Source organism: Oncorhynchus gorbuscha, linkage group LG06 (assembly GCF_021184085.1).
Source record: "Oncorhynchus gorbuscha isolate QuinsamMale2020 ecotype Even-year linkage group LG06, OgorEven_v1.0, whole genome shotgun sequence".
Lineage (NCBI taxonomy): Eukaryota > Metazoa > Chordata > Actinopteri > Salmoniformes > Salmonidae > Oncorhynchus > Oncorhynchus gorbuscha.
This window is the reverse complement of record NC_060178.1, coordinates 81567887-81594191: the sequence shown is the minus strand read 5'-3', so window position 1 is coordinate 81594191 and position 26305 is coordinate 81567887. Positions and strand designations below refer to the sequence as shown.

Here is a 26305-nt window from a genome sequence, read left to right as displayed (position 1 = left end):
ATGATGGTCAATGATGGTAATGATGGTCAAATAGTGACTCTTCCCTATTGAGTGATGTTTTTTTCCCTTGCCTCCATTGTCACTCCAATACTGTAGAGCTGATTCAGCCTAATTATAAGAAAAATAATTAAGAATCCTTACAGCCCTGTTTCAGCTGTTTTTTTACCTGGTATTTTATGAAGTAACAAGTACCTTGTAGCTTGCATTGCTACTTATTTCAAAGAGAAATAAAGTGTTATGTTTCGTCTTTCAAAGAAAATAAAAAACCTTGTAAGTAGCAGAGTGTAAAATAAATGAATAACCATCTCATTTTCCCAAGGGAGCAAAGACAGCAAGATATTTGTGGTATTATACAATATGTGTAATGTATCACCATTAGTTAATTCTATTTGCAATATGCTAGCTGGCTACATGTATACAGACTGTGTTGGAGAATTGCATAATTAGGTTGATATATGAGGGTTGATGTTGGTATGTAGCAGATGTTTATGTTTAAGGTCATGTCTTTGCCCTGTCTCATGTCTGATAAGATGCATTGCTTTGTCATGTCCCCCGTTTCATTGAACCACAACACCTTAATCCAGATGTCTACAAAATGTATGATGTGCCTCTTTAAGCTCCTTTTAAGCAATGGGGATAGAACATTATATTCTAACTTTCATAAAACATTTTGGTAAAGCGTATTAAATGATGATTGTATGTTTTATCCTGTGATCAAGGATATAACCTTACAGGAACATATGTACAGGGTACCAAATGTATTACTTGTCTCAAGTAAAATAATCATTAAAGTAATACAATATTGTCGCAAAATTACAATAACAATACTTTCATGTTGGTGAAAGGTTGGACTGAAGGGGCCAATATGCAGGCAGCACTTTAGGCAAACACAGAGTTTAGAAGGTCATGTGTGATCCGAAATCTACAGTAATCCTGCTCTGTAAACAACTTTGTTTAATCAACCTTTATTATCTTTATGTAATAAGCATGTTGGATTCACCAAGTTACCTTGGTTTGCAAAAACAAAATTACTTTTCTAACTATTTATTAGCTATTAACTATTAACTCTTCATTTAATTTATCATATATATGTCACTCTTCTTGAACCCATAGAATAAAGGCACTACATACATTCAATATATTACTTATTATTATAGCACTTTGTCACTCAATACATAATACTCACACAATACATAATACTACAGTACATTCATTACTATTAAAAAGCAAATTAATAAAATACTTTACTCATGGATATTGACATTTGCTCAACTTTTCTGCGAGAGTAAGGTGTTTAAAAAGGAGGACTGTCTGTGGAAGGGAGGTTAAATGCTTTGTTATACAACAAAGTTCATGTCGGGATTTAATTTACCAATATTTGATATTGTTCAGTATTCTTATAGATATTGTCAGGCCTACTTCTACCAAAAGTAGCAGATGAGATGCTTCACCAGCTAAAATACCTGTGTCCCTTCTGACTATTGCAAATACAATAGTTCAACATAAAGCTGCCAACTACTGTCCATTTAACTCTAAAAAATACAATTAATGAATGACCTTATCCAACTTATGGAATGGGGTCATGCACTGGTGAGAAGGATGAAGAGAGAGAAAACAAATACATATTTCACATGTGAAGGCAGACATACTTCCATCTTGACAGAGCAAGCGACTTAGGAAATGAAAATACATTTTGAGGGAGATAATGATCGACCCACACTGGTTTTAAACCCAGCAGGACTCCCTTAACCCTCTAAGGTCCCCTTGTCTAATTGTAACCACATTGAGCTGGAAATGAATGGGAAGAGTCCCCAAACAGAAACATCATGAATAACTTTCACAACTTAGTGAGGAGTCATCTCTTTTACCTCCTATCAGACAGTGATACAAGTTATTCGGTTTGAAAAGTTTACAGTTATTTCTTGAATTTAAGTAGGCCTTATCCATTAACACTTTAATAAAGTGCCTCTGCTAAATGGATACACAATGAAACAAAAAATGAAGTATAGTGCACTTTGTATTGTATAATTTGCTATCTATATGCAGCATGAAAAGGAACAATGTTCAAAGGGACAAGGTGTCAAGTATTTATCTTCTTCATGCGGCAATGCACAGAGTAATCGCCTCTTGCTTGGGCTACCTTGGAGTTGGTCTTGCGGTTTAAGGCTTTGCAGATGAAGTCACCTGCCTCGATTACTTTGGAGAGATCCACTCCCTGGAATGAAAGAAACAAGGTATCAAAGAAGAAAAAATGGCACCCTGCCAGCAGGGGGAGCAATTGCAAAAGAAACAGTTGTGGAAATGGAAACAGCAGGCCTACACAAACACATGAAAGTTATGCAGAAACCACTTTATGTACAACACATTTGAACAAGAAATCTATCCTATGAATGAAGCTTTCTCAGATGAAGGGGGAGGGGAGGTTCACTAGGGATTGCAAAGCCGATTGCAAGGCTATTTTCAGGTAATGTGAAGCAACACTCACGGTTTTAATGCCCATCCCATGGAGCATATAGAGAACATCTTCTGTTGACACGTTGCCAGAGGCCCCCCTGGGCATATGGGCACCCTCCCAAACCTGCTACAGACGAGTCCACTGTACAAATCCCCATCTGAGGTAGACACATACACACAGGAGAGACATTCAGCAACCACATGCACAGGGCACGCAGAAGGTAAAATCCCATGCAGAACAATGTCCCCTGTTCCCCTGTATTGTAATGTGTTGGTATAGTGTGCCCTGCCAGGGTTGCGTTTTTTTATGGGCAGTTAGTAGAAATGTGGTCTTCGTTTCTTTGAGGTGAGCGGGCGCAACAGCCTAGTGTCCCCCCACAGTTCAGCTTACTCATCCTCTTTGCCATACTAAAGCAGTGACACATCATTTGCGGCATGTTTTTGGTAATAGCAGACTTTGTAAATGCACAAAGTTCCGTATTGTTGTGTCATGTTTTCTGATCCTTTTTTTCTGCACACCTCACAAAATATACATTTGTGTACATACATTTTTGTTACTAGGCACAGCGATCTTCATATACATCAAGTGTTACTCAGTTGTAACTACACTACTCTTGTTACAATCCATTCACTGGATAATTAGCCTTCTCCCTATGGTACGTTTCTAAATGGGTAATTCCAAAGGTGTGTGTTACTAAGCTTTGGAAAAGGGGTTGTTTAAATTCAAGGCTATAACTCAATTTCAATGACACCCTCTGATGTCCTTGAATACAATGTCTCAGTCTTTTCCATGTCCTGAATAAATAGAGCACACCCATATGTAAAAATAATCACTTCTAAAATGTATTTCTTGTTTTGTTTAACGTCTCCGACTTCAATTTTGTTCATGCACAATGTCCACAATAAAAGTAATTGTCATAGAGAGTTCAACTTTCTGTGGGGAAATGCTTTTTACAGCCTGGCTACCAAGTGTCTGGCCTCCATATGAGAATTAATGATGCGTTGTGGGTTGTTCTCCTGCATGTCTGCGCTTTTGTTGGACCACAGCACCAAACAGCCAGAACATTTTGCTTAGCAAGGGATAGGCTTACTGTTTTATGGTTGAACTTCAGTGTTGCAGGGGAAAAAAAGCTTTATCGTTGTAAAACATTCCCAAAACATCCACCTCATGTGGTCCTGGGGAGAAGAATCCGTATAAAGAGCACAAAAAGGCATAGCGACATGTTGTCCCTTCAGAGATAAGCAAAGAAGACAGTAGGCCTCTGAGAGAGACAGTTATTCATTTCCAAGTTATGTAGACTACAAAATAGTTGAATCAATGTTGATTCAGCATAATTTATCAATGCATTGTGACATGCAATCTACATGGAAAATACATTGGATTTGAAAAATGTTTTGAGGGTGAAATTTCAACCACAGGATTATGTCAACATTGTAACCAATGTTCAACATAGACAACCCTTGTATAAAATGTTGAATTAGTACTTTTGAAACAACATCAGATCTCCAAAGTTACATCCACTATCAGAACAAAATAGGCTTGGCAGCACTTCCTACTGGAGAGTTGACATGTCTACAGCTATTCATTTGGTCTCCCATCCAAAGATTTAACACAGCCCAAGTTAGCTTTGATATTTGTCAATGACTACTACCAATGTGCTATCGTGAGAATGGTTATTGAGAGATCTCTCAATGACTAAATATATTCACTGTTGCTATCTAAGTCATTCCAAACGGCAGGTTCAACAGTGCAAATGAAATGTCAAAATAATTTATAAGTCATATATAATCAATGATACCATTTAGGCCTATATAGCATTTGAAAAGAAATCAACAGCTATTGTTTCAGTTCAACCCAGGGTTCAACTACAAATAGACAATACATATAGGCCTAAGGTTTCAAACCTTGGTTGATTTCACATTTAATTTTCAAATTAATCATTAATATGTTGGATTCACATCTCCATCTCCAGCAGAGAGATGGAGCACAGCTTGCTTTTCATTGTAATCAGAGGGCTAATATTAATACGATGCATGCCAGTCTCTTGGCTAAGAGTTGAGGAAAGACTGACTGCGTCACTTCCTGTTTTTATAAGAAACATTAATGTTTTGGAAATTCAAAATTGCTTACACAGTCAACTTACACACAGCACTGATACACACACTTACCCCACCAGACATGCCACCAGGGGTCTTTTCACAGTCTCCAGGTTCAGAACAAATTCAAGGAAGCGCACAGTATTATACAGAGTCATGAGTGCATGGAACTCCCTTCCATCTTATATAGTGCAAGTGAACAGCAAACCTGGTTTCAAAAAACGAATAAAGCAGCACCTCATAGCATAACGCCTTTCCCCATTTCAAATCAAATCAAATTGTATTTGTTACATGTGGCAAATACAACAGGTGTAGTAGACCTTACAGTGAAATTCTTACTTTCAAGCCCTTAAACAACAATGCAGTTTTAAGAAAATACCCCCAAAAAAGTAAGAGATAAGAATAACAAATTATTAAAGAACAGTAGTAAATAACAAAAGCGGGGCTATATACAGGGAGTACCGGTGTCAAGGTAAGTGAGGTAATATGTACATGTAGGTAGAGTTATTAAAGTGACTATGCATAGATAATTACAGAGAGTAGCAACAGCGTAGAAGGGGGGGCAATGCAGAGTCTGAGTAGCCATTTGATTAGATGTTCAGGAGTCTTATGGCTTGGGGGTAGAAGCTATTTAGGAGCCTCTTGGACCTGGACTTGGCACTCCGGTACCGCTTGCCTTGCGGTAACAGTGAGAACAGTCTATGACTAGGGTGGCTGGAGTCTTTGACAATTTTGACACCGCCTGGTATAGAGGTCCTGGATGGCAGAAAGCTTGTTCCCGGTGATGTACTGGGCCGTACGCACTACTCTCTGTAGTGCCTTGCAGTCAGAGGCTGAGCAGTTGCCATACCAGGCAGTGATGCAACCCGTCAGGATGCTCTCGATGGTGCAGCTATAGAACCTTTTGAGGATCTGAGGACCAGTGCCAAATCTTTTCAGTCTCCTGAGGGGGAATAGGTTTTGTTGTGCCCACTACATGATTGTCTTGGTGTGCTTGGACCATGTTAGTTTGTTGGTGATGTGGACGACAAGGAACTTGAAGCTCTCAACCTGCTCCACTACAGCCCCGTCGATGAGAATGGGGGCATGCTCAGTCCTCCTTTTTCTGTAGTCTACAAGCATCTCCTTTGTCTTGATCACATTGAGGGAGAGGTTGTTGTCCTTGCACAACACTGTCAGGTCTCTGACCTCCTCCTATAGGCTGTCTCATCGTTGTCGGTGATCAGGCCTACCACTGTCATCAGCAAACTTATGGTGTTGGAGTCGTGCCTGGCCGTGCAGTCATGAATGAACAAGGAATACAGGAGGGGACTGAGCACATACCCCTGAGGGGTTCCCATGTTGAGGATCAGCGTGGCGGATGTGATGTTACCTACCCTTACCACCTGGGGGCGCCCCATCAGGATGTCCGGGATCCAGTTGCAGAGGGATGTGTTTAGTCCCAGAGTCCTTAGCTTAGTGATGAGCTTTGAGGGCACTATGTTGTTGAACGCTGAGCTGTAGTGAATGAATAGCATTCTCAAATAGGTGTTCCTTTTGTCCAGGTGTGAAAGGGCAGTGTGGTGTGCAATAGAGATTGCGTCATCTGTGCAGTATGCAAATTGGAGTGGGTCTAGGGTTTCTGGGATAATGGTGTTGATGTGAGTTCTACTATTCGGGAGTCATTTAGACAGGTTACCTTAGTGTTCTTGGGCACAGGGACTATGGTGACCTGCTTGAAACATGTTGGTATTACAGACTCAAACAGGGAGAGGTTGAAAATGTCAGGGAAGACACTTGCCAGTTGGTCAGCGCATGCTCGGAGTGCACTTCCTGGTAATCTTACTCACATCGGCTGCGGAGAGCGTGATCACACAGTCGTCCGAAACAGCTGATGATCTCATGCATGTTTCAGCACTACTTGCCTCGAAGCAAGCATAGAAGTTATTTAGCTCGTCTGGTAGGCTTGTGTTACTGGGCAGCTCTCGGCTGTGCTTCCCTTTGTAGTCTTTAATAGTTTGCAGGCCCTGCCACATCAGACGAGCATCGGAGCCGATGCGGTACGATTCGATCTTAGTCCTGAATTGCCGGTTTTCCTGTTTGATGGTTCACCGGAGGGCATAGCAGGATTTCTTATAAGCTTCCGGGTTAGAGTCCCACTCCTTGAAAGCGGCAGCTCTACCCTTTTAGCTCAGTGCGAATGTTGCCTGTAATCCATGGCTCCTGGTTGGGGTATGTATTTACAGTCACTGTGGGGACGAAGTCCTCAATGCACTTATTGATAAAGCCAGTGACTGTGGTGGTATACTCCTCAATGCATTCGGAAGAATCCCGGAACATATTCCAGTCTGTGATAGCAGAACAGTCCTGTAGTTTAGCATCTGCTTCATCTGACCACTTTTTTATAGACCGAGTCACTGATGCTTCCTGCTTAATTTTTTTTCCTGTAAGCAGGAATCAGGAGGATATAAATCTAGTCAGATTTTCCAAATGGAGGGTGAGGGAGAGCTTTGTACGCGTCTCTGTGTGTGGAGTAAAGGTTGTCTAGAATTTTTTCCCTCTGGTTGCCCATTAAACACACTGATAGAAATTAGGTACATTGAAGTCCCCGGCCACTAGGAGCGCCGCCTTTGAATGAACGTTTTCCTGTTTGCTTATGGCGGTATACAGCTTCTTGAGTGCGGTTTTAGTGCCAGCATCGGTCTGTGGTGGTATGTAGACAGCTACGAAAAATACAGATGAAAACTCTCTCGGTAGATAGTGTGGTCTACAGCTTATCATGAGAAACTCTACATCAGGCGAGCAAAACCGTGAGACTTCCTTAGATATCGTGCACCAGCTGTTGCTTACATAAATGCATAGGCCCCCGCCCTGTGTCTTACGGGGCTGCTGTTCTGTCCTGCCGATAGAGTTTATAACCCGACAGCTGTATGTTCTTTATGTTGTAGCTCAGCCACTACTCAGTGAAACGTAAGATATTACAGTTTTTAATGTCCCGTTGGTATGATAAACGTGCTTTCAGTTCGTCCCAATTATTTTCCAGCGATTGAACGTTAGCTAGCAGAATGGAAGCCATGGGCAGATTAGCCACTCGTCACCTGATCCTCACAAGGCACCTTGATTTCTTTCTGCAAAATCTGGGTTTGGTCGGGTGTCTGGATTATATCCATCCTGTCCAACAGTTTGAGGTGAGCAGTTGATGTCCAGAAGCCCTTTTCAGTCATAAGAGATGGTAGCAGCAACATTATGAGAAGATGGCAGCCTTCCCCCCAGCAACCATTACTGCCCCATGTGACCTACTTGTTGTTTGTATGTACTGACAAGTATGAGTAACTGATAGATGCACACACACACACACACACTACGTTGAGGGAAAAAAGTATTTGATCCCCTGCTGATTTTGTACGTTTGCTCACTGACAAAGAAATTATCCGTCTATAATTTTAATGGTAGGTTTATTTGAACAGTGATAGACAGAATAACAACAAAAATATCCAGCATGTCAAAAATGTTATAAATTGATTTGCATTTTGATGTTGGAAATAATTATTTGACCCCCTCTCAATCAGAAAGATTTCTGGCTCCCAGGTGTCTTTTATACAGGTAACGAGCTGAGATTAGGAGCACACTCTTAAAGGGACATTTAACATTTCAATTCTTAATATGTAGACAAACTGGAATTAAAGCCAGACTTGTCAGTGGCACAAAATAAATACCTCCTTCAATTGTTGATACTTGGTTGCGTTGACAACTAAACACAATTCAATATAACTTTTGCAATACAGTAAATAGTCTATTGAGTTGTCAACATGTTAACAAAGCATATGTTGGATTCACCTCTCGAGCTAAACCAAAAATACAGTTATAGAATAGGATTAAGCTAGTGACCCAGATGAAACTATCCAAGCATTAGAAATGTTGATATTTGGTTATGATGCCAACCGTATTTATTCAACCTTAAAGTGAGTAACATCTATGACCACATTTTGAAGTTAGCCTACTGTAACTATAAATGTCTTACGTAATCATAGTGTATGTTCAAGATAGCACGCAAAGGTCGCAGTTCTGTGGAGATCTTTACAATTGCTATAACATTTTGTGCAGAATCAGAATTGACCATTGGCACTATATGTAGGCTACTTTTAATATAATCTCAACTGCAATCCAGGTCATGTATTTGATTGTGCTATTAGATGAAGCACAGTGATAACACATTACATTGTTGTATACTGTAAATACAAAATATCTGACATTGTATTCCCATTTGAAATTTGTTGTGGTTTTAAATAGTTGAATGCACAGTGATAACATTACATTACATTTAAGTCATTTAGCAGACGCTCTTATCCAGAGTGACTTACAAATTGGTGCATTCACCTTATGACATCCAGTGGAGCAGCCACTTTACAATAGTGCATCTAAATCTTTTAAAGGGGGGGGTAAGAAGGATTACTTTATCCTATCCTAGGTATTCCTTAAAGAGATGGGGTTTCAGGTGTCTCCGGAAGGTGGTGATTGACTCCGCTGTCCTGGCGTCGTGAGGGAGTTTGTTCCACCATTGGGGTCCAGAGCAGCGAACAGTTTTGACTGGGCTGAGCGGGAACTGTACTTCCTCAGTGGTAGGGAGGCGAGCAGGCCAGAGGTGGATGACATTGTTTTTCATTGGAATTTGGCTTTGCTTTTAGATGGTTGAAAGCATAGTGATAACACATTGGGAATTCAACCAACTTCTGGCTGACCAATGGCTCAACCAAATATTACCCCAATTTCCACATTTAAATGACGTGGTGTGCCCAGTGGGATTTGCCTTCAACCCACTTTGCTAATTCGTCTTCCATTAAACGTTAACCTTGTCATTCAGAAAAAGATTGTGAGCTTGCTTCATCCAAAATGTTGATGTCATAAAAACATCTTCAGTCTGGTAGATAAGTTTAATTATTCTTGTCGAATACCTTTACGTTTCATTAAGACATTATGAACCATAGAGAAGTTTTACCAGATGTTTATTCTCATATCACAGGATATGCTGTTGTTTTTAGGTTGGCTTTTAAACATGATTTATATGATCCAATAGAGAACCTGAGTTTTATACAGTTATCAACAGCCACGTGATAAAACGTTGTAGGCCTGCCTACACAGCTTCACTTGTTACTTTCAGGATGGGGGAAAACGACTATATGATATGCCTCTGAGGACCTCGGGCCTCAAAGCTATCAGGTTATTTACAACAGCCTCGGATCCTTGCGTCTTCATCGGGACAAATTATGAAGCCAAGCATCTATTTTTCAGAAGCATCGCAGATTAAGATATCCGCAAGGTTTTCCACATAACAGCAACCGTCAGGAGAATATTAAAGACGTTTTCCTGCTTCCTTGGCAGAACCAGATGTCAGAGGATCCCATGATGAGACAAAATTAACTTGCTTATCCTCCCACTGACCCCGCTGTGGCACGGGGACACATCAGACTGAAACCATGAAGGACTTCTGTCCTTGAGGGACAGACCCAAACAAACAAAAATAATGGAAGCACCGTTCGTTCTCTGACTAACGGTCATAATTGGTGCCTTTTCTCAGAGAAAAGGGTCTATTTTATCCAGGGGCTGTCTCAGCCGCCTGTAATTGCTGTTTGTGTTGGCTAAAGTGATCCACTCCGGTGTGCACTGCGCAAGAGATTTCCAGACCTTAGTTAACTCCAGGGCAGGATATTGTATTGGGCAGACTTTTTTGTTGTGTAAACACAGAGTTGTAATTTACCGTGCCAAACCTCTCGCATTCTGCCGCTAACTACGAGAGTGCCAGATGGTCTCCGGTGGACCAGGGCACACCAAGAGCACAGCAATCACTTTCGACAGTACGTCTGATTCCTGCTGCTATATGGGACGAAATACGCACAGGGACTGGTGGTCAGAAGGTCCAAATTGCCAGCATTCAATTAGCCTCTCACAGCTCAGAAACCAGATGTGAACTGGCTGTTAAAGAGCCACATTCAGTGAGCCGTGGAGGTATAAAAACAATGCATTCCTGACAAAATCAACTTTATGGTGTGCTCTGGCTGTTCACATCACATGATATGGGATTATGGAAGGCGGCTTATATACTGTAAGTGAACAACTTGAGAGATGGCCACACTCTTACCCAGTATTGTTTGTTTTAAGTGTGGCCGTGCGTCAGTTGGGGCAGAATGGGTATGTTCATTGAAGGGTTTGAGGCAGCAAGGTTTCGCCAACTCAGCCTTGACATTTCTCTACATAAACTGTGGAACTGAAGGAGATTGTATTCAATGGTAGCTTGCAAGGCTGACACATTTCTAACCTGGGGCAGCCCTTTCCAGCAATAAATAAATCCTGCCACTGTAAAGCCACAACCTCTTCCTTGATATTTGTGGCTAATAGGGAGGTAGACAAAAACATAAATGGATTACTCTGAAGACCTTAAAGCATGAAAACCATCTATTGTCTTGTTTGACTATGGAGGTCATTGGCCAAGTAGAGACCGCGCTCTTAAATGCGTGGTTTTTTAAATATTAAAATACACATTTTCCACCTTGGGATGTAGCAAGTACTTCATGTTAACATAAGATTACTCTTTAATAAGGCACCATTTATTTGTGTGTTCGTGCTCTAAAGAGACCATGCAAAGGGGAACGTTTTCTTGGGCCTGGATTCAATACGTATCGCGGAAGTATCATGGAAGATCCGCATTAAAATGTAAAGATAAATTCCGATTGAGCAGCCATACTGTATGCAGCGTTTAGCGTAAATGCAGTCAGCGTTTAGCATGAATACAGTCAGCGTTTAGCGTAAATGCAGTCAGCGTTTAGCATGAATGCAGTCAGCGTTTAGCATGAATGCAGTCAGCGTTTAGCATGAATGAAGTCAGCGTTTAGCATGAATGCAGTCAGCGTTTAGCGTGAATGCAGTCAGCGTTTAGCATGAATGCAGTCAGCGTTTAACATGAATGCAGTCAGCGTTTAGCATGAATGCAGTCAGCGTTTAGCGTAAATGCAGTCAGCGTTTAGCATGAATGCAGTCAGCGTTTAGCGTAAATGCAGTCAGCGTTTAGCATGAATGCAGTCAGTGTTTAGCGTAAATGCATTCTTCGGGAACGCTGGAACATTGCCATTAAATCAATTAAGTGGATCTTCCTTGATACTTCTGTGATACGGATTGAATCCAGCCCTTGATGCTAAGCGCACACGGAGAGGAATATTTTCCACCAAGTTACTGGCTTTCCTCATTGTGGTCACCTGGCACATACACTGACTCCTGCACCACAAGCCTATTCTAATAAGCTAATATCCTCAGCAGGCAATTAAATGGGAGTTCCTTGTAGTCCGTCATGTTGGCAATGTTGCCAGATCACAAGCCATTTTTAGGGAAAGGTTAAAGTATTGTCATATGACGTGCTGTTGGCTAGCTAGCTATAGCACTAAACATGCTTATGAACATCGCCAAGACAGTTCCAAATTCTTGTTTGAAGAGTCATTAACATTCACCTAATGTTAACACTCATTATTCCAGGGGTCTTTGCTCCTTGACCTATGAGTAAGGCTTCCGTAATCAACCATGAAACCACATGAATGGACCTGTCTAAATGTTTAGTCACTTTGTTGAATATTGGCTGAATTGTTTACCACTGACAGGTCTTTACACCCATCTCACTTCACTTTCATGACGCTCAACATTAGACCTACACAGCTCAAATGTAATGTCCTCTGGGTTGTATGGGTTAACTCAAAACCATAGGTTTTATTGGACAACGTGCCTGTTTGATTTGTCATGACCACGGTTATGAAACATTATCATTCTAATTTCAATTTTGTCTCTGTCACTAGTGGTTCCAAAACACTTTGGTTCTGGGACCATTTGGGAGGTTTCTTGTAAACCACAAGTGAACATAAACATCTCTATCCAGGACCCCGGCAAAAATCACTACCAAGCAGGAATTAGCTACAACCCATTAGTGGGTCTCTCAAGTCACCATTTGTAAAACACTCATCTAGAGTATTTAGATGTATTGGACAAGATGGAATAGTGTCCCTTACTGATCCACTTACACCCATTATCAGAATAGCATCCATACTTGCCACTAAATATTTAGAGAGAGTCACAAGATTAAAACCCTGTCAATGAGCTTTGGCTCAGACTTGTTTTGCTTAGTATAGAGGAGCTAACCATGAGTACAGATGTAGGATCTTAATTTGATCTATATTGTCACAGCAAAAGTAATCCTGCAGAAACAGAATGTTTAGTCCATAATGTTGCTTGATCGGTGGTTAGGCTATTAGGTGGCCAAAAGTAGTCTACATGAAAAGTGAAATACTGGTAATATAACCATGTGTTAGTGTGGGTTTTCAGTGAATTTATGTAAATCACAAAGCTCATCCGCATTTCCTGAGGTGCAGGAAAATTCTCAGCAAGATCCTACATCCGTAAGAACAGGTCTGAATTCTCAGCCAAGAGCGTCTGGCTACACTGAGTTCTATCAATAGCCCAGCAGTCAGCTGCAGTTTACATGGAAACGTTGGGCCGGATCAAATCTATTTCCCAGCAAAGTCTGAAAAATAAAGTACATACTTTCTCATTGTGTGACCCACCAAAGGTGGGTTCGTAACAAAGCCCCCCAGAACTTTCCCCCCAAAAGGTACAAAGAGCATGGAATGTCTTTATCATGAACAAAAGCAGAGGTAACACGGTTCTGACAGGGGATGGTGGAATTCATTTCTCTCCCAGTTGGTGGTGTGGACAACTGGCACTCAGTAATGAAAAGTCTATGATAACATCTTTCATTTCCACTGAGGTTGTTGAGATGGGAGGAGGACAAATGGTTGTCTAAATATCCATGCCTGTTATTATTTTCAGTGGTCACGGGGCAGCTGTGATAAATCAATTTCAATGTGATCCACAGAAAGGAATTTCACCCACCCTCTGGTTCTTCTCACCCCTTGTCAAAAGTGCCCAACATTAGGATCTGTTGTAACACAATTTTTAAATACAAACCAGAATGCTGTTTGGTGAACATGCACAATTCTTTGAACATGGAAGTAGATAAATTAATAAGTAAAGCCATGAACAAGTGCTAAAAGTTATGCAGACGTTGGGTTACTTAGGGTAAGAGGGATTGCAACACAGCATTGAAAATGGTCATAGATTTTCTTAAAGGAGAAATCTGCGGTTTAAACAATAACAAAGCCACTGATTTTGTAAATAGCTGAGGGACGGGGCTGGCGAAATGTTCAAATTCATAGATGGAGTTATGGAAGCAAGAACTGACCATCCATGAAATCAAAATTATAGTTTTAACCATCTTTTGAGGCTATAGAGTGGGTGTTTACAATGACTTTCTTTACAAATAAATTAGTAAAACAAGCTTATATTTCGTGTTCTGATGAGGTAAGTTAATTGAACTAAGCTCATTATGCATTTATAAGTTATATTCTTCAAGAATGAATAGCTATATATCATCCATTTAAAATTCCCCAAATGGATGTAGCAATCACAGATTTCCCCTTTAAGTGGATAATTCCTTTTTCTTGACATTTAGATTTTTCTCTTTTTGAAATGTCTTATACACTTGACCGTGACTCACATTTCTCAATGAATCCAGCGATAGTCACTGCAACCTCCCTGGCTCAGTTACATAGTTGCTGCTGAGGACGGGTTTCTTTCGCATTCTCCATTTGCCATGTGTTTCTTAGCAGGCCAATGAAAGGATCATTTTCCCTGTGCCCTTTAAGTGCAGCATTGTCAGATAGTTCAACCACCAAGCGACAGATGAGTTGGGAGCCCCTCAGGGCTGGCCCGTCTCCCCCTCGCACTCAGTACCTTTGTCAAGGCCAGGGCACTGTCATGTGAAACAGACACCGAATAGGTGAGCCTTTGTGTGAACCCCCTCACATCTGCTGACCCACCCAGCCCCCAAAGAGCATCCCTCCACTGCCGAGGATGACAAACTGAGAGACAGAGCACAATGGGTGCCCCAGAGAACTGATACAGCCATGTCTACATTACCGCTAGTTTATGTCCCGACTGAATCTCAAGTTATAGGTTCACTCCAGAGAGGTGGTGAAAAACACCATAGAAAGAGGGCTATTACAGGAAGCTTTTGTACAACTTAATTAGATGTTGTGGTCTAAGGAAAGGATGAAGCTTTATTAATGATCCGTGAAAGACTCTTTTATTCTCTTTAATGTAGGTGCTGGTAATAAGAGAGCCAGTGGACCTATCTTATGTTCATTATGATTCTGGGATTTTTTGGGGTGGGCAGTTTTTGTATTATTTTCCTTTGTTGGGGACTCCCAGATCATGTTCCCAATTCCAAATTGAGTGATTTGTCTCTCCTATTTTCATATGTCGTATTGTAATAGATACCTTTGTTTTTGTTATTTATGAATATATTTTCCGTCACGCAAACAATGCTTCCTCAATTCTCACATAAAACTGAGCACATAAGTTTGGCACACAAAATAGGATACCATCTATGACCGACCACTTGATAATGTCACACAACCACATTGTTACTTACCATGCAGCCTTTCTCAAAAATGTTGCAAGATTTGAGTAAAACCCCACTTTATCAGGGTCTCTAAAAATAACATGATTGACATACCTGCAGTGCGGTTAGGATGTTGGCCAGGGCCTGGCCGTAAGTGTCATGGCAGTGAACGGCCAGAGCGCTGCTGGGTACCTCCTTCTTGACGCTGTGTAACATCTTGGCCATGGAGCCTGGGGTGCCCACGCCGATAGTATCCCCCAGAGACACCTCGTAGCAGCCCAGTTCATATAACCTCTTCACCACCTATAGCCAAGAATAGAGCAACTTAACAAAACAAGTCCCTTGGACATACAGGAGAAACAGACAGGAGCTCATAGCTACAGCATTACAAAATGCAAATGGGTCCTTATGGGGATTTGACATTGTTTAGATTACATGTACACATATAAAGTAGGCAATGCAGAAATTGTGTCTTACCTCTGCAACTTTAGTGGATTCAATGGGTCCCTCATATGGACATCCTAGTGCACAAGAAACATATCTAAAAGAAAACATACATGGGTCATAAACACACATGGCATATATTAATACATGGGTCATAAACACACATGGCATATATTAATACATGGGTCATAAACACACATGGCATATATTAATACATGGGTCATAAACACACATGGCATATTTTAATACATGGGTCATAAACACACATGGCATATTTTAATACATGGGTCATAAACACACATGGCATATATTAATACATGGGTCATAAACACACATGGCATATATTAATACATGGGTCATAAACACACATGGCATATTTTAATACATGGGTCATAAACACACATGGCATATATTAATACATGGGTCATAAACACACATAAACACACATGGCATATAATACATGGGTCATAAACACACATGGCATATATTAATACATGGGTCATAAACACACATGGCATATATTAATACATGGGTCATAAACACACATGGCATATTTTAATACATGGGTCATAAACACACATGGCATATATTAATACATGGGTCATAAACACACATGGCATATATTAATACATGGGTCATAAACACACATGGCATATATTAATACATGGGTCATAAACACACATGGCATATATTAATACATGGGTCATAAATACACATAAACACACATGGCATATATTAATACATGGGTCATAAACACACATGGCATATATTAATACATGGGTCATAAACACACATGGCATATATTAATACATGGGTCATAAACACACATGGCATATATTAATACATGGGTCATAAACACACATGGCATATATTAATACATGGGTCATAAACACACATGGCATATATTAATACATGGGTCATAAACACACATGGCATATATTAATACATGGGTCATAAACACACATGGCATATATTAATACATGGGTCATAAACACACATGGCATATATTAATACATGGGTCATAAACACACATGGCATATATTAATACATGGGTCATAAACACACATGGCATATATTAATACATGGGTCATAAACACACATGGCATATATTAATACATGGGTCATAAACACACATGGCATATATTAATACATGGGTCATAAACACACATGGCATATATTAATACATGGGTCATAAACACACATGGCATATATTAATACATGGGTCATAAACACACATGGCATATATTAATACATGGGTCATAAACACACATGGCATATATTAATACATGGGTCATAAACACACATGGCATACTGAACCAGGCCAGTCAACAGGGCAGTGAGCAGCCAGTCGGACATATATTATACAGTATATTATATTATATATTATACATGGGTCATAAACACACATGGCATATTTTAATACATGGGTCATAAACACACATGGCATATATTAATACATGGGTCATAAACACACATGGCATATATTAATACATGGGTCATAAACACACATGGCATATATTAATACATAGGTCATAAACATGTCAACTTTGGCAAATGTCACAAAGTGAATTGTACTAAAATGTAATCTCTCTCTTGTCAAAAACTCATATCATTTATTCTGTCTGTCATTAGAATTATGGTAGAGCATAAAATGAACAGCTCTTTTTTTCTCGATTCACTAGCCGCTAACTGCCAGAGCAATATAGACTTCACATTTTATATCGAATTGGTGTTGAATATCTTGTTATATGTTCCTTATGTTGTTGACAGTAGTAATGAGAAATGATGCAGGGGGATGAAGTCAAACTATATGTCTATTCCATATGTGTAGGAAATGTTCACCGCTTGAAATAGTGGACAACATGTGAAAAGTAGAAAATGTTTCTCTTGGGCTCTCGGTCGTGAGACGATACTTCAGTTTATAACCGGAATTTCCAGCAAGTTCTAGCTGGACTCCAGGGAAGGGAGTGCTGCCCGAACCATCTCCAACAGCCGCCATTAAATGACATTTGCCAGAACTCCTGTGTCAAACTGATGCGTTGTCATGTCAATTGGCAGTTGTTTGGGTGAAAGGGGTGGTACTGTACCACTGAATTTAAACATGCTTCATGTCAGCGGTTCTGTACTCTACATCTGGACTTGTAGTTGTAGTAACACGTAGAGCGATGCAGTGCGCATCTGGAACTTCGCTTATTAACCTATTATTTCTGGAGTCATTTAACGCTGTGTTCCTTTGCTAATAGAGAGAGTAACAATAGGCCTCTGAAACATTTCACTGTAGTGTTTTCAATGTCTCAAATTGTTAATGTAAACATACACTATTTCACAACACACCTGCGAAGTGAACACACATGTTTAACTAACTATTGTGTTTATCGTCAACATCAACTCTTGCACTGATAACTTGATTGTAATTTGAGTAAGGAAGTTGCATTTTGCATTGTTCATGGTTGATATCAGCTATAGAGCCTATGGAATGAATGCAAGATGTTAAAGTCAAATCGTTTTACTCTGGTGAAGAAGCAAGTGAGGAACGATACAAACCCACGGACTGGAATCTGTCGTTGTTTGGCAGTGCAAATGACTTCCTCGAACCTCAGAATGCTCTCATCTATAGAGCAGTTGATGTTTTTCCTACTGAAGGTCTCAGATGCAGACCCAAACACGGCCACTTCAGTAGCACCAGCTGCAACCTTCAACAGGACAGAAGGAAGTTGCAACGGATATCAATTCTTTAGATATAATATTATGCAACACACAATCACTGTAAAACGTTTCCATTAATCTCAGGCATAAAGTGTACTCAGCTTTGATGTAGCACTATATATATTAACGGTAGTCATATCGGGGGAGCCTGGGGAGATATCTGTTCATTTTGAAGAGTGTGATTTCTTGCATGAATAATGAAATGCTTACAGCATCCTGAAAGCCATGCATGTTGGGTGTCAGAACTGGATAACGAACATGAGAAGATCTGTGGATGGCTTGAAGTACTTCAGTGTGGTCCGCCATCTGGACAACAGACAAAAGCATAAGCATGTTTACAAAACATATCAACAAAGTATAGTCTCTTCCCATAGCTGCTGGTGAAGCGCCCTGCAACTGGCAAGTGAGACTAGTATGTAAAACTTATATTTACCAGAAGCTCATATAGAACTAGAGCTAGCTGTTCCACATCATATGTCTCAATACTCAATACTAACACAGTCATCTGTAGTTTATTTAATGAGGTGAGATGTCTTATATTTTACATGTGCGAACAAAATAAAGCTGCTTGGAATAGGCCTATATCTCAGTGTCACACTGCTTTGCTTTATCTTGGCTCGGTCACAGTTGTAAATGAGAACTTGTTCTCAACTAGCCTACCTGGTTAAATTGAGTTGAAATAAAATATAAATAAGAAGGATTTCCCCCCCAAAACATCTGCGGGTCTAGGGAATAACTGTGATGATGGAGAAGCAGGTTTCCCCTCCGTAGTCCTGGGGAGAACAATAAGAGCCTAATAAAATCACTCAGCACACTTTCTGGGCACACAAAGAAGAGTTATTACCTGCGGTACCCACTTTGAAGACACAAAACTGGTGGCCTCGATCACAGGCAGGCCTGTTTCTGAGAGCATGTCTATCAGCTGGATTTTGACTCCTGTTGGAACCATTTCCTGGAAAACAATGACATGGAGACCAGCTCTTTCAGGATCTGATTCTGATCCCCTCTCAAGATTGGAGGTATACGTGGAGTGGACATCTGGGCAATTCAGCTGCAATGTCTTTGCAATCAGAGTAATTTACAGCACTCACCTGCTACTTGTACTTATTCCAAACATATTTCCTACAATTACAGCGTGTACTACCCCCAGAGTTTCACTTTGTCCTCATGTCAATCTGTACAGCCACAGCAGACTTGAATATGGGAATGATACATTTGTGACATACTATACTCATACTAAACATTCAACATATGAGCCATCTGGTAAAATTTTATCATGTTTCCCATAGATTTCAAGGGCAGTTGGTGTTCATTTGATCAATCACTTTTTTGAGAAGATAATGTGAAACACATGCCTTGGGTAATCATAGAAAAATAATCCATATGTTTAAGGGGATCATCAAATCAACCCGGAATCAATCAAAAGGATTGTTACATAATACAAAACTAAATGTGGGCTTGCCACAAAGGAAGTAAGCTTTCAGCTTTCAGATGTCATATTGAGTTTGTAATGGTGTAGTGTGTAGTGAATATAAATCATTTGTAGGGGAGACCGGGGTTGTTTTCACACGTTTTACTCTCATGTGTATTTCTCAGGACCAATATATCTTACAATACCCTTTTCAATATTAGAAAGACCAAGGTCTTGGGTTGAAATGGGAACATTTTTATCCTCATATCTTATACCAACTTGGAGTTATTTGCCATCAAACACACTCTGTCACTTTCTGAAATGTAGACCCATTGCTGGGTTGAATGGCACACTATGGGGTTGGCCGTCACAATGTTTGCTAGTAGCTTATTCATTTTGCAACAGGAAATAAAGCAATAAACAGAGCCTTAGAAATAGCCTTTCTTTGATTGAACGATATTCCTAACAAAATGTAGCATTTATGCCTTAAGAATAACATGACATTTTGAGTAAATTTGTGTATGCATGTTCAGCTTTTATGCATGTGTGTGTGTGTGTGTGTGTGTGTGTGTGTGTGTGTGTGTGTGTGTGCGTGCGTGCGTGCGTGCGTGCGTGCGTGTGTGTGTGTGTGTGTGTGTGTGTGTGTGTGTGTGTGTGTGTGTGTGTGTGTGTGTGTGTGTGTGTGTGTGTGCATACACGTGCATGTCTGTGTGCGTGCGCATGTGTGTCTGTGCGCGTGCGCATGTGTGTGTGTGGTTTTGTAACAGAAGAAATATGTGTTTGAAAGAGAGGCAATGAAGGGAGCTCTTTATAGCACAAGCACAAAAAAAGTTTGGAATTTATTGTATACTGGCAGCACTATGTTGATAGTGACAATCAACCCCATATTCCAGGTGACAACCATCCCGTTGAGACACAGGGCCATAACTAGGATTTTTGTTTTAGTGAGGTCCAGAAGGGGGGGACTGTCTCAGCCTCACCACTGAGCGTCACATCACTGTCTGTCTCAGGAGCCTACTCTCTTTAAAGCAATGTTATTATTAGAACTTAGTAGTGTATTTTTTGCTCCTGCTGAGGTAGGCTCCGTTTAACGTTAGCTTCTTATTTCATTCTTCTAGCTAGATAAGAAATACTAACCAGAGACCTTCAATGTTACTGCAATAGAAGTATCTGCTGGCAGATAGCCACCTGACTGATATATCTATAAGTGACTATTTACCAGTTGGGCACTTTCTGAGAGTCTGTAGGGATGTCTATAGACACGTCAGGAGTCACGGGACGGCTTTCAAATTGCCTTTCGTCCGACATCCCGCAAACACACTGTCAGCAGCATCTCTAGACTAGTTGCCTATTGAGCTGACTGAGAAATGGGGTAGTTTATTTCAGGTCACCCTCGACCTGTGCAGCGAGAGGGCTTAGTTAGACGCTTGAGAGAGTGGTGAATGTGCTGCTAAAAAGGCAAATCTGGGAGGCAAATCCAGGGGACGCAGGCGAACATAACGAACAAACCAATGTTTAATGATTCCACTCGTTTGGAAAGAGGCAGACACGATTAGATCTCAGTCAGATCAAGAGTATAAAAAATCTGCCCTTTGATCAACGCTGGAGCAAAAATGAGATGTCTTCAGAAGTCAGAAGTTTACATACACCTTAGCCAAATACATTCAAACTCAGTTTTTCACAATTCCTGACATTTAATCCTCGTAAAAAGTCTCTGACCTAGGTCAGTTAGGATCACCACTTTATTTTAAGAATGTGAAATGTCAGAAAAATAGCAGAGAGAATTATTTATTTCAGTTTTGATTTCTTTCATCACATTCCCAGTGGGTCAGATGTTAACATACAATTAGTATTTGGTAGCATTGCCTTTAAATTGTTTAACTTGGGTCAAACATTTCGGGTAGCCTTCCACAAGCTTCCCACAATAAGTTGAGTGAATTTTGGACCATTCCTCCTGACAGAGCTGGTGTAACTGAGTCAGATATGTAGGCCTCCTTGCTCGCACACACTTTTTCACTTCTGCACTTCTGCACTTCTGTGATGGCCATGTCAATTAGCCTATCAGAAGCTTCTAAAGCCATGACATCATTTTCTGGATTTTCCAGGCTGTTTAAAGGCACAGTCAACTTAGTGTATGTACACTTCTGACCCACTGGAATTGTGATACAGTGAATTTTAAGTGAAATAATCAGTCTGTAAACAATTGTTGAAAAAATGACTTGTGTCAAGCACAAAGTAGATGTCCTAACTGACTTGTCAAAACTATAGTTTGTTAACAAGACATTTGTGGAGTGGTTGAAAAACTAGTTTTAATGACTCCAACCCAAGTGTCTGTATACTTCCGACTTCAACTGTATATATATATATATATATATATATATATATATATATATATATATATATATATATATATATATAGTACCTGGATCAAACAGCGAATAATTAAAAAAAACGGCCATGGTGAGACAACCAACCCCAGTCTCCCCTAAATGAACATTAATTATTTGGGTGTTCATGGGTGGTGGGGGTTCTGTGTATTGTCAGATCGGTGACTGTGACTAAAAGATTTACCTTTTCATTTTGAAGTCCGTCTCTTGGCCCGACTTCAACAATTTTAACATACTCTGGGTATTCTTGTGTTAAAGCTCGCTTAAAACGGAAAAATGAAAATAAAGAGTAATGTTAGATGTTGAACATATCATTTTTAGATCTGTTGTCACAAACAATAATCAATCAATCAATCAAAAATGTATTTGATGAAGTCCTTTGTACATCAGCAGATGTCACAAAGTGCTTTACAGATACGCAGCCCTAAACCCCAAAGAGCAAGCAATGCAGATGCAGAGGCACGGTGGCTAGGAAATACTACCTAGAAGGCAGGAAACTAAGAAATAACCTAGAGAGGAACCAAGCTCTGAGGTACAGCCAGTCCTCTTCTGGCAGTCTCTTCTTGCTGTAGCACTAACACATGATTATTTGTACCTTCAACTCTGTTTCTCTTCACCCATAATGTGTGTTACAACCTTAATCCCTTACGCCAGAACAATTGAGCTTCAGGTCACTGCTGGCGCTTTAATAATGCATGAAATATTTTCTATCTAAATGTATCTGGTCAATTTGACAGTTGACAACAAAACCAGTCTACCAACAGCAATATTACAGCGTTTGGGATGTTATACCTGACTAGTAACTCATCTAACTATAGTAGAGGGAACAGATGTGCGGACGAGCGGAAGTAAAAGGGTTCTCACTTGATGCACTCTCTCTATCTGACAATAAAAATACTTCAAACAGACAATGCGGGAGGAACAGGATCCTGCTTTTAGGCCTCAAGTCAACAGTGGCACAATACTAAACAGATTGGTTATTACTTAATAGGCACACTAATTATTTTATATGCTCTTATCACGACAATGGAATTTATTCCGAAATAGAGCATTTGCACAATGTGATGTCATCAAATATAGTACCTGTTTCTACGTCCCTGGCTGATTTCCCCGCTCTGTCCTTTCACATGTCCCCGCCCTGCACCCTCCCTTTATGTCATGAGTGAGTCATGTGCGCAGAGCAGCAAAAGCAAGACAACAACCCCCACCTTCTCCTCCTGCAGCCAGCGTGCTAGCCATGGATAATCCTGGATTAGTTCCTCGTAGCTCAGGCAGTGCTTCACCGTGGTGGGAAAGTTACCCATCTGAAAGGCTCCCGTTCGACCTGTAGAGCTCCCCCAGGGTCATCTAGCGCCGACACCCGCAGTGATGGATCTTTACGTTCGACTGAATCGACTGAAACAAATATACGTGTTGGAGTACTCTGATCAATATGCTCACGCATGCAGGCGGGATGGATGACTGAGGGCCTGGTTGCCACCCTCACTAAAACAATCACATTTGAGGACGGCAGCTGAGAGCAGAGAGCCGGGAGTGACTCAGCAGTTGCTATGGCAGCCGCATCCCTAGCAGGGAATGGATGGAGACTGAGAGAGAGGAGCGAGAGGAGAGAGAGAGAGAGTCAACGAGAGAGAGGGAGAGATACTAAAAGAGGGGGTGAGACAGAGTGGCACATGGATGGAATGGGAGGGTCAGTGGCTAGGTAGTTCACTGGGGACTGAAGTGTGAGCAAGTGTTTTGTCTGGACTAGCCTGACAGTGTTACAACCGACTGTGTGTGAGCTGAGCAGTCAGAAAGCGCTCAAAGGGGGAAGTACTTGCTTGCAGAGTCTCTGGGCTTTAGAATAAGAACAGTCACACACTGCTTATTCTAGGTCCCTCACTTCCCCGTTTCAGGATGAAATCTAAGGCTTCAGGGAAACAGGCTGCTTTGATTGATCTCCTGTGACTGAAACAGCTGAAGGTTTTCCATTGCCAGGCGTGCCAGTAGCTGCCAATGTCAACGTCGTAGCGTAATAAAATCCCCTTGTAAAGCCGGGGCACAATTTACCAGAGAAAGACCCATTCTTCCTCACCCAGATGTTAACAATAGAGAGGCTTAATGAAGTCCTAGAACTGAACCCTTTCACCACAATAAGCTGCCCTGCGATGAGAGACCCCTACCCCCCACTCAGGGGGAGAGAGGGAACTTGTATGACCGTCCTATGAAAGGTCTCCAGGTCTCTTTGTGTCACTGGGCTCCCAGGTTTATGTCCATCACTTGTCACCTCCCTAAATTTGAAAACTCCCTCATGGCAGATCATTTAGAATCCCGCCCACAACCTTCTTCCAGGCCACTGAAAATAGGAAAAGGTTTCAGAAGGGAATGCCAACCCTGCCATGTTCGCAGATGGTTTCCATGATAGGTGCATAAATCACTGTTAAATAGGAAGTAAGAGTTGAAATTCAATTGAAAGGTTACTATTGTCATTTTAGTCAACTCAATCAAAACAGTTTGGCTGTAGGTTTACTATTCTGTGGAGTTTCTGTGGCAAGAATGAGGACACGTACATTTCCTTTAAAAACTCACACCACTTTTGCTTTTTCCAAATTTTGTTGTGTTACAGCTTGAATTTTAAATGTTTTTACTTGAGATTTTGCATCACTGATCTACACACAATACCCCATAATGTCAAAATGGAATTATGTTTTTAGAAATGTAAAGAAATGAATTAAAAGTGAAAAGCTGAAATGTCTTGAGTATTCAATCCTTTTGTTATGGCAAGCCTAAATAAGTTCACGAGTAAAAATGTGCTAAACTTGTGTGCAATAATAGTGTTTAACATGATTTCTGAATAACTACCTCATCTCTGTACCCCAGACATACAATTATCTGTAAGGCCCCAATCTTACTGAAACTTATTTAACTTTTTGCCCTCTCCCTCTGTACTGGTATACCTCTACTACTCTCACCACTCCTCCCCTTTAACCCATTTTCCTCTACTTTCTTCATTGCCTCTGCATATGACAACTTCTGCTCTACTCTAACCCTGGAAACCTCAACCTGCCTCTCTCGCACGGGACATTTTGATCCCCAGCTCTATGGGCACCCCTACAATTAACACATTCCACTACTTCCCCAATTCTACACATTCATTTGTCTCATGCCCTTTTACACATTTCTCGCACCTTGGACCCTCCCTCCTACACACTGCTGCCACATGCCCATAAGCTTGACACCTGTAACATCGAGCAGTGAATTTCAAACACAGATTCAACCACAAAGACCAGGGAGGTTTTCCTAGCAGTTACAGAGTTTAATGGCTCTGATAGGAAATAACTGACGACGGATGAACAACATTGTAGTTACTCCACAATACTAACATAAATGATAGACTGAAAAGAAGGAAGACTGTACAGAATAAAATAGACCAAAACATGCATCCTGTGTGCAATAAAGCACTACAGTAATACTGCAAATAATGTAGCAAAGAAATTAACTTTTTGTCTTGAATACAAAGCATTACGTTTGGGGCAAATCCAATACAACACATCACTCTTCATATTTTCAAGAATGGTGGTGGCTGCATCATGTCATGGGTATGCTTGTGATTGGCAAGGAGTTTTTGTGGATAAAAAGAAGCGGAAGAGAGCTAAGCACCAGCCTGGTCTCATAGACTAGACTTCAATGTAAATCCGGGAAACAGAAATGATTATGATATGTTATGTTTGGTATGGTTAGGTAAGACAGATGGTTACTTAAGGCAAAAATGAAAATAGGGTTGTTGGTCTGTGTCGATGGGTGGGCGCTTAACACAAACGTCTAGCAACCCAAAGGTTGCGAGTTTGAATCTCATCATGGACCACTTTAGCATTTTAGCTAATTAGCAACTTTTCAAATACTTACTACTTTTTAGCTACTTTGCAACTACTTAGCATGTTAGCTAACCCTTCCCCTTACCCTAACCGTAACCCTTTTAGCTAAGCCTTCCCCTAACCCTAAACTTAACACTTTTAGATAACCCTTCCCCTAACCCTAACATTAACCCTTTTAGCTAAGCCTTCCCCTAACCCTAACCTTAACACTTTTAGCTAACCCTTCCCCTAACCCTAACATGAACCCTTTTAGCTAAGCCTTCCCCTAACCCTAACCTTAACCCTTTAACCTAATCCTAAACATAACCCTAACCCCTAACCCTAACCCCTAACCTAGCTAATTTTAGCCAGCTAGCTAACGTTGGCCACCTAGCCACCTAACTAGAATTCATAACATATCATACATTTTGCAAATTCATAACATATTGTGCGTTTCATAAATTCATAACATTTGCACATTTTGCAAATTCGTAACATA

The 26305-nt window shown here is 40.6% G+C and overlaps 1 protein-coding gene across 1 annotated transcript; it reads right to left on the bottom strand.

The window, feature by feature from the left end:
- Positions 1-949: 949 nt before the first annotated feature.
- Positions 950-24644, bottom strand: LOC124038404 (3-hydroxy-3-methylglutaryl-CoA lyase, cytoplasmic-like). Its single transcript, XM_046354253.1, is given in 10 exon segments — positions 950-2215; positions 2486-2551; positions 2553-2612; positions 15140-15328; positions 15503-15566; positions 18014-18162; positions 18386-18481; positions 19020-19127; positions 22158-22235; positions 23182-24644. Coding segments are annotated over 10 exon segments (1041 nt in total). The 5' UTR covers positions 23278-24644; the 3' UTR covers positions 950-2080.
- Positions 24645-26305: the final 1661 nt, after the last annotated feature.